This window comes from Pygoscelis adeliae, unplaced genomic scaffold (genome assembly GCF_000699105.1).
Source record: "Pygoscelis adeliae isolate BGI_AS28 unplaced genomic scaffold, ASM69910v1 Scaffold100, whole genome shotgun sequence".
NCBI lineage: Eukaryota > Metazoa > Chordata > Aves > Sphenisciformes > Spheniscidae > Pygoscelis > Pygoscelis adeliae.
The window spans coordinates 3,455,622-3,469,390 of record NW_008824034.1 but is presented as its reverse complement, the minus strand read 5'-3'; the positions used below and the strand labels follow the sequence as shown (position 1 = coordinate 3,469,390).

General features: G+C 41.1%; 2 protein-coding genes across 4 annotated transcripts in view; one reads left to right on the top strand and one right to left on the bottom strand.

The window, feature by feature from the left end:
* MTMR1 (myotubularin related protein 1) overlaps positions 1 to 6,842 on the top strand; it is a 44,905-nt gene extending 38,063 nt beyond the window's left edge. For 2 of the 3 annotated variants that reach the window (XM_009331067.1, XM_009331059.1), the window contains one exon: positions 3,918 to 5,182. In XM_009331067.1, the coding sequence (XP_009329342.1) occupies positions 3,918 to 4,082 (165 nt within the window). In that variant the 3' untranslated portion in view covers positions 4,083 to 5,182. Of the gene's footprint in view, positions 1 to 3,917; positions 5,183 to 6,509 lie in introns of those variants that run through there. The other variant, XM_009331051.1, reaches the window with a different exon arrangement.
* Positions 6,843 to 7,743: 901 nt separating this feature from the next.
* The window catches only part of CD99L2 (CD99 molecule-like 2), a 23,130-nt gene continuing 17,104 nt past the window's right edge, over positions 7,744 to 13,769 (bottom strand). The window contains exons 10-11 of the mRNA XM_009331394.1: positions 12,114 to 12,179; positions 7,744 to 11,670 (exon numbers count right to left, since the gene is read on the bottom strand). Of these exons, the coding sequence (XP_009329669.1) occupies positions 11,606 to 11,670; positions 12,114 to 12,179 (131 nt within the window). The 3' untranslated portion in view covers positions 7,744 to 11,605. The remainder of the gene's footprint in view (positions 11,671 to 12,113; positions 12,180 to 13,769) is intronic.

The window sequence follows — 13,769 nt, the reverse complement described above, 5'->3', positions numbered from 1 at the left end:
GTGGGCCGGGGGGCAGCGATCGCTGCTCAGGGACAGGCTGGGCATCGGTAGATGGGTGGTGATCGGTTGCATTACTCCCCCCCCCCCAGGTTTTGTTTCTCTCTCTCTCTCGTTGTTTTACTTTCCATTACAAATTATTAATATTAATATTATTTCAAGTATTAAACTGTTCTTATCTCAACCCACGACTTTTCTTACTTTTGCTCTTCCAATTCTCTCCCCCCATCCGCGGGCAGTGAGTGAGCGGCTGTGTGGTGCTTAGTTGCCAACTGGGGTTAAACCACAACAACATCTAACATGCACTTATTAAAAGATGGCCAACTTTTTAAAGGTGACCCTTTTTTTTTTTTCCATTGTAAGACCCTCTCTGCCTTGCTTACAGTTTTGCCAGGCTTTAATGATTTGTACTGAGTCACTAAGTATGTGTGTCTGGCTGAATTGTTTTGTAAAACTTCATCCAAGAAGGCTCAGTTGCTTATGAGCGTGTGACTAAGAAAAATGTTTTCCCATATGAAAATATTGGTATTGTAGACTTCTTTTGTTGGGGTGAGGGGCTGTTTTTCTGCAAATATTCCATCTCTAGGGCAAACATGAGATTTCAGTAAGAGAGATTATGTTTCAGAAATATGCCTGGTCACATCCTGGAAGAAATTCATCTAATTTGGAGGTCTGAGGCTGGAACAATCTCAGTGAATTCTCAAGGACTGAGAATAAATGAGAGTAAAAGGACTGAGAGATGGATTTGATACAGAGTCTATGAGTGAGTTGTGACAAACTGGGAATAGGAACTAGGAGTGAACAATGCTCCAAGTGTTGGAGGTCTTTGCTTTCTGTTCAACCCATGGAATACAATCTGAGAAAGTAGCCTGGAGGGGGCACAGCTGCAGACAAAGAAAAATTGTCCCGTGGGTGAGGGAGCAGGATGCTGCTCTGGAGAAATGAGGTTTCTCCCTGCCTTTGCCACAGGATTCCTCTGTTGTGAGGGAGATCACCTGGAGCAGAGCGGTCACCATGTGTGTGCTTCTTATTTACTGGGTGTCCTGCTTGATACCCACGAGGCCGAATTGCAGAATTCCTAAGTTCTCTGTTAAACCAGTTTGAGATCAAGCTATGCAAAATTAGGAGGTGCTTGCTTCAGATCCTTGTCTGTAAAAGTGGAGTGTTAGTACTCCCATACCTTATTAGGGTGCTGCAGAAATACATGTTTCTTGACTTGAGATGAACGTACAGAAAAGGAAACCTAAGCATTTTAAGTTCAGAAGAATAAATAAAGAATGGGGTCAGACACTGCAAAGAAAACTAAATATTGAATAACTGCTCACTAATTGAGTGGCATCAAACTGTGCACTGAATAAATGAGGAATACAAGGGGGAAACTAGTATTTTAATGTTATTTAACCGCTGATTTTATACAGATGTACAGGAAGGCTGAATTGAGTTTGGAGAAGTAATCTTCATTCTGATACCTCCTAATTTTTTGAGAGCATAATTTTGCAACCTCAATGTTGAAGAGCATTTTTGTGTGACTTTGAATATACACACTTTTAAAATGTCATTACTGTTATTTAGCTAATTTATTTAAAGACAGTCCTGTTCTTTGAGGTGGATGCATGGGGAGAACAGCACTTGCATCAAAGTTTGAGCATGTGTCTTGTTGAATTAGGTGCTGGGGGAATGCAGAAGAGGGGTTGAGATGTGCAGCCACACTTTTCCTCCTTGGAGCACTTTACACAGCGCGCCAAGTTCTGCAGCGGCTTTTGTGTAGTGTATCCTGAAAGGATTTGTAGTGTGTTCCCCAAAAGCCAGTTGTATGGAACTGCTTTTTATGAGTGTTTGAGCATTGTGCAGTGGATCACACCAGTTAATGCCTGTGTGAAAGGTGTCTAGGAAATTGGCCGGTTATGCTGAATCATGATTAAGCTGTGCAGAAATCAGGTGTACAAATCTCCCATGACCAGGGCTTGCGTGACTAATGATACCAATGATAAATCACTCTGTTACAGACCTAAGTGTTTCAGGAAAATGTCTTCATAAAGAAGAAGTCCGAAGTGGGGGTGTATGAGGAAGGGATCTTTTACTTGAGGAAAGAAAAAAAAAAACAATGGGGGAGTGCTAATTCCAGAAAGTCTTGGTCTTCACTGAAATTCGAATTTTCCATAATGTGTATTACAGCGCCTTGGAGAAACTTCATCAACAGGCTCAGTTTTGCCATGTTTTTAGTTGTATAAATTTTCTGTAGGCTGCCTCAGAAAAATGAGGTTGGTTTTCCGGAGGGTGTGCTTTCTGTTTGATTAGTGGGGGAGGCTGTTGTCTGTAGACTTGTGGCCTCACTGGCTAAAGACTTTGTATGGTGGATGCAGGAGAAGATTTCAAGAAGAGAAGGAATTAATTGCATAGCGAAGGCAGGACTCCAGGGTCATTGGGAGCTTGGTGGTGTGCAGCGATTGTTCTGCTGAAGACTCAAAAAGTAACACTTTTAAAATTGCTGTAGATGACATGCTGGATGAATTGATGACTCCCAGGGTACTGGGAGCAGCACTTTGTGAATACACTGAAGTTCCTGTTCATGGGCTAAGCCACGAACAAGAAAAAAGTATATGGCCAAAAAAATGCTGACCTAAAACAGACTGATACTATTTTATTCTTTTAAGCTGGAACTAAAGTTAGAAATGAAATTGCATTTTCCTGTTTCAGAAACACGAGTGTTAGATTTTGAAAATGTCAAAACCAAATGCATGGATTTTTGATGTACGTTGTTTAAAAAGCCAGAATTCACAAAATCATAAATTGTGAGTTGGTTGAGTGTTGATGGCAAGAAGAGAATCCCTTTCTGGGGTTTGGTGTCTTCTTCACACACCACCATGTGAAAATTTCATGCTCAGGTGTGTATCCCAGCCCTGTAATCACTTTTAAGCAGTAGGAAGTGATCACGGGTGGATGTGGTTCCCTGGAGCCTGGCATTCCAGAAGCCCAGGGTATAAATTACTTACAACATCAAACAATCCATAGGTTTCCCATTGCTGCATTTCCCCATGATTGTCTTGCCAGCCCGATTAAATTCTTTTCCCATCTTGCTCTTTCCAAAAGTTATAAACAATTAGAGTTTATACAGGATAAAATAAATTAAAAGCAATTTACAGTCAAACTTTTTTGGCCTTTCTGTGGCATTTGGAAGAAGGGGAGGTCTCTCTCTGCTTGTCTGAGATAACAGATCCAGCTGCAAAAACCAGTGTGGCCTGCATCTTCCTTTGGCCATGATATAATTGAATGTTCCAGATGAGCGTGAAAAGTGCCTAGAACTCTGAGGCAGAGTGGTGCATCTCTGGTGTTTTTTGGGTACTGTCAGAAGCAGAGGAAGAAACCTGTGCGACCCACTTCTGTGAAAGGCTTATCAGAGTGTGACTCCAGGAGGTCCACCACAAGCACAATTCACGTGGCTGCAGCGCTTCTCTCACTGACAAGCTGGAAGGGGTCAGACTCTTGGAAAGGTGCCTGGTTAGAAGAGTAACAAGATGCTCCGTGCGGAGCCAGCTTTGTGAACTCTACTCTCTTTACATAGCAAGTTCTGTCCCAACAGGCAGGGGAAATAGTTCCTGGGAAAGGCATTTTAAGTTCAACTGAAAGTGGTATTGGTAAGGGATAGGGGTACATTTATTGGAATGTGTTTGGTATCCCATCAAGACCATTTGCAAACAGTCTTTTGAATAGGTTTCCTGCCAGCTGTGTTGTTAGAAAGGGACAGTTTGCTGAAATGTTTCATGTCAAATGACTAAAGAAACACTTTCCCTAAATATTAATATACTGAAATTCATAGGTGTTGGATTCCTTGTGTTACTGAAAGAAACAGTGGAAGCATTGCTTGAGAAGATAACTCGCTATGAGAGTCAAAGTAAGCCTTTTCTTTCTTCACTCGGCAGGTTCCAATCCATCAAAATCTTAAAGAGCTCCTCGCCATCCGGACGGAGCTTCAGAAGAAGGTTGAAGATTTGCAGCGGGAAGCTGCTACACGATCCATTTCTTCCTCCTCTGATAGAGGTTCATCTCCTTCCCATTCAGCCACGCCGGTGCACACCTCTGTGTGATGTGTAACAAAAGCCATGTGAAAAAATTTGTGTCAGGTAATACAGAGAGGAAGGTGAAATGCTTTTCCCATCACAAAAGGATTGTGAGTGACTTGTAATTGCTATGATCTACATGCCTTACTTTGTGTCTGATATTATCATGATGAGGCCAAAAAGAGCTTCAATAGATGTGATATATTTTCTTGTTGGCAGTTCCCACATGTGTTTTGACATCTCTAGCTAAATCACCAATTGTGAAATTAAACTTTGTTTTGAGCAGCTAACAATTTAACCATCCTAAAAAGGAATCCATCTGCCAAGCAGACAGAAAAATGCCTCTCACACTGCCTAGGGTGCCATGCCTGGTTGAGAGAATCAGATTAAATGCCACATGATGCTTACACAGAACACAGAACATTTTTCTGAATGGGAGCTCCTTATTTCACTCAGTAATATATATATTTTTTTTTTGGCTAGAGCAATTTATTTTTGTTAGGTAATTAATGCACTTGGAAATTGATTTTAAAATAAATGTTTTCCAGTGTAGTTAGTTTTACATTTCGACTAAATATGCCATTAAAAGTGGATGAAGTTAAACTGGATTTATCAAGTACACCACACTGACTTGTATGATGTAATATATTTGGTAAAGCATGCATGGTAGGTTTTTTAATGCCTTTTGTACAAGTTGAAATAAAGTCTTTTGGCTGTTTAGCTTATTGTTCAGTTTCAGCCTCCTGAGCTAGGGGGTAAACCTATTCCTGTCAAAGTCTTGTACAAAGTAAAAGTTTGTTTTCTAGCAAATGGTAATATTTGGGGTTGGAATGACACCCAGCTGTGTAAATTGTATAGTCTGTATAGCTCCACATTTTGTTAAGCGTGTTTTGTTTTAAAGTATACACACAAAATGCAAAGCTGTGTCTGTTTATACACACGTTGTGTGATGTTAACCATATGCATACTCCTGTGGTTTTAAGCTGTAAATTCAGAAAATGGATCCTGCCTGTCCAAACTCTTTTGAAGACCTTAACTTGTAATGACTTTGTTTGACAAAGTTTTTAAATAATATGATCTTAATTGGTTTTCTTGAAATAAAGCCTCTTGGCTTTTTGTTTTCTAAATTGCTACTAGCATTTTTTTCTATAAAATGAATAATTTAACTGTGTTTTCATATAAAATATACATTCTCTCTTTCTTTCATCTCCCCCCCCAAATATTCATATCAGAGAGATTTGATTACTATAACATCCAACCTTTTAAAAAATTATTCAGTGGCTTTCTTGGAAGGCCCAGAAATGGTGCATGCTGAAGATCTTCCCTGGGTTGCTTTCCTCGCTGTGTTTCGCGAGAATCTGGTTCTTCTTAGGGCACTTAAAATACTGCAGCTCTGCTTTTTGACGCGTGCTTGTATGGCTCCAAGTTCTGCTGGTGGGAATTAAGCCCCGTTCTTAAGAGCCAATTGATTCTATATGCTGACTGTGGTTTTTACTGTCTATGAGTATCCGTTTATTACTGCGCATTTGTTCTTAATATGCGATGGCACTTTCCTGTTTCTCTGCATTCATATATGTAGCATGCAGTTGATGAGTAAGGTGAGCTGCTGAGCACTTCTGCAACTTCAACTGGAAAGGCTAATGTGCTGTATCCAGTCTTACAAGTTTACTGTGCAGCGCAGGGTATTTCAACGTGTCCTTTTTATTATAATGAATGCTTTTTATCATAGATACTCACCTACAAGAACAAAGTTCAGGAAGGCTTGCAACGTTGCATCTCTTAATCAACCTCAGGCTTTTTATAAATAGATGAAAGATGTTTTCCTGTAAAAATGGTTCTGCTGAACAGTATGCCAGCAGTGAGTTTTACATTGCCAAAATATGTTGAGCTGGTATTGAATTAAACTCTTCCACACTTCGGATTTCGTTGACATTTTAACTGTATATTAAAGTAAAGCACATTATCTCTAAAATGCAGTGCTAAAGAAAATCTTTTGAAGTTTTCCTCTTTATTGCTGCTAATAATCACAACATTTTCTCTAGAATTATTGTAAAAGTGATGACTGGATTATCTTGGGCATTCTGAGATTTTTAAAGCTTAGATTCCTAGAGCTAAAATCTGAGGACTCGGTTTTGCATAGAAGAATACCAGTTATTTCAACTGACTGGCTGTTTATCCACAAGTTTCAGCATAGCTCGGTGAGTCTTCTCTGATCTGAAGGGAGATGACAGGGGGAGGGGTCCTGCTCTGATACGTGTAAGCACAATGGATGTTTTTGTATATACTTAGCATGGCAGTTTTCAAAGGTATTATATAGCTCATATATGCTAGTTAAAGCATAGTTTTATATTGAAGAGGATTACTGTCTTTGTACTTAGTCTGATTCCTGATAATCAGATTTTTTCCTATTGATTTAACAACTAATTCTGTCATTATTTTTTATTTTTTAATAAGGCAGTATTGAACTAGTTGAGGAAAGACCAGAACCCTGTTCCCTGCCTGATGCACCTTGGACAGAACTATTAACTTCTAATTCACAAGCTGGATCTTCTTTTGCTTTAGTTTTTGGTTTTGACTCTGCTGAGTATAAAGAGAATATGCAAAGACAGCACGCAGTTAAATTTGACCTGTAGAATTTTCCTGTTGTCCCAGAATGGGCTGAAGCCTTGGTAACCAACTGAAACATTTTTTGGTTGTAATGTTAAGTGAATCATCAGCATCAGACACATTGCCATTTTAGTCCTGTTTCAGAGCTGAATTACACTTTTTCCTCCTTTGTAGATAAAATTTTTTTGTTGTTTCATTAAAATGGAAGAAGCATTTTAAAGCTGGTAAACACTCCTATCTGCCTGGTTTTGTTCCCTGCACAGGCAGCCTTCCTCTCAAGGAGTTAAAGCTTTAAACAAGAAGTGTTTGATTTTTCTCTTATTTTCAGAGAAAAGCTGTACTACTTCATATGCTGTATGTAGTAACACCAAGAATGGCTGGTTCTCTAAAAGCTGGAAATAAAGGATCAACAACTCCCATTCATTGAGCCCCACAGCAGAGTACAAAGTAAAATGGGCAGTTTAGAGTATTCCCTACGTGAAACATTTATGTTAAAAAGCAAAAAGGAATGTCTATTTGCTGAGAGATCACATCTGCTGAACTACACGGGTATCATATTAGAGATCTTTTTACTGCCAGGTCTTGCGCAGTTGGGAAGAAAGAATTTTATTTCTACAAGAAGTATGAGTCAGAATTAGCTAGTTTGAAATATAAACCACCTTTTTTGGCTGTGAGACTAAACACTGCATCATTATACAAAGGTCAAAAGCTTAGTTTGCACTGCATGGGAGATTCATCTACTGGATGTGAAATTCCAAAGAAAACTGCAGGAAACCTAGGGCAGCGAAAAGGACCAAAAACCAGCGGTGCCGAGTGCAGCCAGGGACACAGGGCACTACCTGGAGTGGAGTTGCTGGGTGACCTGAGGAGAGCGTGTGTGCACGCAAATACTTCATTTTTACCATTAAATTAAAGTTTTCATAATGATACTTGTTTTCTCACGAAGTCTAATTAGTTTTTTTTTAAATAAAGACTTCAGTGTAGTTACAGAAGAGGTTATGTACAATAAGGATATAGCCCACCATTTGCAGTTTACTTCCAACATGAAAAAACACACAAAAAATCAAGTCTAAAATCTCTTAGTAGTCAACTTGTTTTATTTGGCGTTTTCCAATGGTAGTCAAATTCTGATTTTTACCCCCACGATCCTTACATGCACATTAGCAAAATTAATCTTATCTTTTCATAGCGTAACATTCAACCTTCATTTGGTATAGATCGCTTCTGCATCAGCAAACAATATGCTTTGCTTTTAAGTAAGGACTTCACTCAAAAGAAAGGATTCTCTAATTTCACAATACCATTGTTTCTGAACTTCATTTGTTCCTGAACCTCCTTTGTTGCAGAAGCAAATTTTTGAAGCCTTAGCCTGTCAACTCATCTTACTTTTTCAGAATTTGAAATGGTATTATGGACTAATTCCATTTTTATCACAACAAATGAGTAGGTAAGAATGACAGTATAGCACTTGTGAGAGTTCCTTAGTGGGGTTGCATGAAAATAACTGAATTTATAGTGCCAAAATATCTGAAATTCATGTCAGAGTATTCTCAACTAAAGAATCTAAACCGAAGAAACTACTGCAGTATTGCCAAATCTCAAATGAAGGAACTACTACAGTATTACCAAAGGAAAATGCAAGTAATTGGTAGAATAAACAACATGAAAAGCGCTAGTTCAATTCTTTCAATTCTGTTTTCTCTGTAATTGAGAAACCTTTTCTGAATCATTCTATTAAAAATAGCTTTAGTTAAGCTGAAGAAGTGAGGTGTGAAAAGAAAAAAGACTCGCAGCACACGTAGTACGTAAACTTTCAGGGCAGCTATAGATACAGTTTTTCGACTCATGGAAAAAAAAAAAATCCCATTTTTCCAGTGCTTTATGGCCTTTTTTTATAAAGGATGAGAAAGTTCATACCAGTATGCAGAACCTAAGTGCAGGATTTTTAAAAATTCCATATCCAGATTTAAAGAGAATAGATACTAATTAAATGAAAGTAGTTAGAGAGGTCAGAGCTGGGTCAGTTGTTTCAGAACTTGGATCACTACTAGGAAAATACACAGGAATCCTCTCAGTTGCTATAATGCCCAAAATATAGATGATGTATAAACTCCCTATTTCTCAGAGACTGGTCTCAGAGTTCAGATGGACAAGGAGACAGACTGCAATAAAAAAGTAATTTGAGCCTTTACAGGTATTTCGCACATTAAGACTTTGACTCTTGTCCAGTTTTGAAGAGAAGACCAAGTTTAATTTCTTCACTACGGTATTTGTCAATATTTTCCTATGTGAAATCCTACAGAAAGAGATCTTGAATTCTGTTACTGTAAATGTTTGAAGAAGTGCTCCCTTTCACTGTGCATTTACGGTTTTCCACATACCAAATTACACTAAGGCATAAGTATTCACCAAAGTCATAGAAAGGGCCTTGGGGAAAGGAGCAACTTGTGAGTTCTAAAAACTGGGGTTTTTTTTTCAGTGAAAACAGCTTTTTTTGCCCTTTTTTTTTTTTTTAAACTGCAGTATTCATGAATTAGACACGTGTTTCTCATATGTTCTAGTGTAAGAGTTTCCCAAAGGAGGGGTAGGCGCTATATTCTTTAAGCAGTGCTGGACACTCCATTGCACTGTCCACTAGACAAACAGGGAGCGCAGGGTGACAGAAATGCAATAAACCCGATGATCTGCATCTACAGAAAACATGGTCATCAGCCAAAGGAGAAACGGAATTACGGTCACTTGAGCTAAGCTAGGAAAACGGCTCCTAGTTATCATCAATGCCGTGTCGTAACACGTCATTTACAAGAACTTTCTAAAAACATTTTTCATGCTACAGCTTTCAAATGTGTTTGGCTAAGTACAAAAAACAGGCGACGGTGTTTGGGAATGGAGGTACACAAACTCAGCTGCGTGGCTTCATCGGCATCTGAGCTGCTGCACGTGACGATCCGAATCCTGCAGACCACGCTTCCTCCATGAAAAGCCTCTTCTGGGAGTAAGCAAACACAGAGTGCATCCCATCTCTACTTCCTCTGCTTCCACTCTCTGAGAGCCAATAAATAAATATTTTTATTTTCTAACCCAAACACATTCATAAAATAAAGCAGCAGTAGTTCGTAGCAGTATTGTAGCCTAAGTGTTCTGAATACACGTGAGGCACCATATATCCCTAGAACTCGTCTCCCTTATAAAACACTGTAGCTGTTCTGCTAGAGCTAGTGTAAGGCTTTAAAAATGCAAGCGTTAAAAAGAGCATAAAGAATTGTGCAGCTATTGCAAAACACTTAACCATGTTACTAGGCAATTTCCTTTCAAATGGAGCTGTTAGGCAGCAATGCTCCTAGGCTGATTCACCTCCTGGCAAGGCCTTCTCTAAGTCATGCCTACCTGAAAGCTGTGAATTTGTACATCAAACTGAAAAGGCTTTTTTTTAATACACATTCACAAAATACGGGATTTGCAAAACAGTACCAAATGCATACATTTCAGGTTTATATATAAATAGTGAGTGCCTCTTATACCACGTAATGTGAATTTTCCTTCACTTGAGAGCATGTGTTTTAAGCCATCATTCATTTGAATAAATGTATCAGAAAGTGGTAGTAGCCACCTTTTAGTAGCCATAAAAAAGGCTTGGGGAGGGATTAGAAATGTAAACACAAATTCTTGCAACATAGTGAAGGTCAGGTGTTGGCACTGGTACCACAACATTGAAGATGGCTGCATGAGCACCCGCGTGGGATCAGGGTGCTGTCGTGGTGGTAGCCCAGTGTCCTTCTGAGCACCACTCGCAGCCCGAAGCTTCCCAGAAAGCTGCAGGAACCCCATGCAGGATGGTGATGGAGGACCATCCTCTCAGGAGATTCTGCCTTTTCCAACGGTTAGTCGGTGACACAAAGGATGAAGCTGTATATCCTTTTTCTGGTGCCAGGGAGTGCTCTCAATAGTTGCGTCAATGACTGGAGGAGAAGGTGCGGGGACTGCATCTTGCTACGCTTGACTTCTCTTGTGGCAGTGAGTGTTACAGGTCTTAAGGGATACCTACTTTGTTTATTTTCTGTTGGGTTAAATCTGTAATTTGTTCTAGTGTGAATGAGATCTGAACCTGTCCTTGGAAGCATCCAAACACAGAGTTTTCGTTTCAGTGACAGTGTAGGTATCTAGTGTAGGTATCTCATGTCACACAGACAAACTGTATCGCTTGGCAGCTTCAGCTCCATTCTGATCTCTAGCATAGTCAAGCATTCAAATGGTATTTGCTTAAAGTGAACATTGCACACGCTGCTATTACCTGTATTTATGACTCGGTGTGAAAATCAGGTCCTTTTATGTGGTTAGAAGCCCAGCGCTGTGTGGTGGTGAAGCATCCTCAACTCCTGGCTTTGGAGCAGGGAGTCACCTGCCTCAGCCCGAGGCCCCACCTGGGGACCTACCCATAGGCACTTTATTTTTAGGTGTAGCTATGCTAAGGACCGCAATCTGCCCTCAGGAAATGTGCAGTTTTCACCACCACCGTTGGAAGTGACATGCCCATAGCTGATGGCAGAAGTTGGCTGGAGGTGCTTTACAAAGGGCGTTGAATGGTTTGCTTTGGGTTGCTATTTACAGGCACTTTGCTGTCCTCATACCTGTAAGTTCTTCTGCTCCTTGAAAAAGACCTTGTCCCTTAACTGAAAATTGACTGCTACTGAAGCACCTTCTGTTGGTTTGCATACAACTGGACATCAAACCTACGGTATTACTTCGATGTAAGCATATATCTCTCTACAAAAAATGAACACATACTACCACTCTAACCCTAAAACCTAGAGCAATAAGAAGCCAGTTCAAGCCTAAGTACACATTAAATAGCTTTGGAGTCAAATTAAATAAAAAGCTAAATTACAAGCATGTAAGATCTCCATTTGCTGCTGACTGATTCTTTTCTAGCCCCAGGTCAAGCTTTACATCTTCGCACTGTGTTGTTTTGGTGGTTCTGCTGACTGTGTTTCCAGTACTGAATATTTAACTAGGGAGAAAGAAAAAAAAATTGTGAGTACAACAGCACACGATGGAACCAGAGCGCAAGCAGTGGGTGCTCAGTACTGGTTGGTTGTACGTGACATTGGAAAAGTCTTTGCAGCAGCCTTGATTATCTGTCACTGAAAGAAGGATCATGCTTTTCCTGTATAAGACACTCTCGATGGCTAAAAACGTGAAAGCAAAATATTAACTGCCACCATGTGCAGCATGAGCTCCTTGGTCTCTTGCCATGGCTTTCCTTTGTGTGCAATAAAGGGGGGGAAAAACACTGTGGTGGGTGTTTCACAAAAAGCTGCAGCATCACCTAAGTGGTGTCTTCATCAAAGAGGCACGGCAGCTCAGTACAGCATGAGGGACTTTAAGGAAGTCCCTCAGTAAAGCTGCTTTTGTGGCCAGATGCAGACAGGGTAAGGAATGCAAGGTTCTCACCTTGGGGTTCCTCGCTTACGACAGCTTCCATGTTTTCTCCTTTCACATATTCTGCGTTAAGTCCCTCTGAGAAGTAACAAAAAAGGCAGTGAGATGGGAAGGTAGAAAGTAAAAATTATTTGCTTTGATGCCTTAAAAACTCTGGTAATGGGCCTATCTGCTGTAAAAACTAAGATGCCTTTTTGCAATCTCCTCTGCATTAACAGCAGTATAGAAACATCAGCAAACCATAAACAGTACTGAGAAAGCATTGCTAGATTTTAAAGTCACCACAGAGGCTTGCCTAGAAGGCACAGCTTCGAGCAGCAGCCCTTTTTTCTGAGTCTTTTGCTTCATCTTCATCATGCGAGGCAGCAAGGCTAATTACTGTGCTAAGGCACTCAACTAGGAGAAGTGCATGGAGCAGGTAAGTCTTCTGGACGGGACTGCTGTGCAGCGGGGCTGCTTCTAAGCGTAGATAGATGGTATTGTTCTCCTTAAAAGCTAAGTTATGCAGAGCTGCAAGAAGCAGTTTAGAGCAGGGCTGTGGTGGTCCCCTACAGCTCCTCTGAAGGACCTCCTTGGAGAGAGGCAGAGACGGGAGTGCTGTGCTTACTGCCATGTCCCGTTAGGGAGGGACCAGAGCAGGGGAGGGGGCCGTGCTGGTTTGCAAAGGAAGGCTGAGGCAAGCCACGCTATGGCCATGCAACACACAATTTTTAGGCATCTAAACTTTATATGCATTTAAATGTAGCGCAAAACGTGGCAGGGACCTGCTATGTCTCACCATCAGGTGTTGATGGGGCTAATTCGTACCTCACAGGGAAGGAGGGAGGCAGGGAACGGTGCCGGGGCCGAGGCAAAGCAGTGCGATGGGAGCCCTCAGGCAGCAATGGGGCAACGCAGCCTCCAAGGTGTGTGGGAGAAGAAAAGTTTCTGCAACTGGCTAAAAAAGCCCCATAAAACCCCATGCCAGCACAGACACTGCAGCCGGTGGCTGGCCAAGCCATGGAGGAAGGAGAGGAGCTGCCGGAGCAGCGCTGACAGCCCCCGTCCTGCCTGGGCGCAGCAAGCGGCTCAGGGCAGAGGGACACCGAGAGGCTGAGCCGTAGCGCAGGGCACAGCTAGCCAGCGGGAGACGCGGTTTAAGAAAACAAAGTGGGGTAAAGAATATTAGGCAGCGTTGTACACAGCCTTTAGAGGCATCAGCAAACGCTCATCAGAAAAGGCTCAAAACCGAGAAATGGAGGCGCAGCCTTGCCACCGCGGAAGGACAGCTGGGCGAGGAAAAAAGCCGAGCCTGTTCCTCCACGCTGCAAGCAAGTGGTCATTACACACCACCGCTGCCTCCCCCAAGACATGTGTTTTGCTGGGATAACACCAAATGCAATTTATGTTTTTCAATAAAAAGCCACTTTTGCGGTGGCTGACGGCTCTTAGATTTCTGTCATGCATTGCAACGCATCTAAGGCCTGACATTAGCCCAGCATGCCATGTCTGATGGCTTAAATTAATCCTCCTTTATAATTAACTTTAATTTCCTGCCGCCTTTCTGGGGCTTTGTGTTTCTCAGCTTCCCCCTCATCAAAGCCTTTACTCTTTTTTTTTAAATTATTTATTCTTGCCAAAATATCATTTAAGTGGGAGGAATATACAAGGGTGTTTCATTCCATTGCA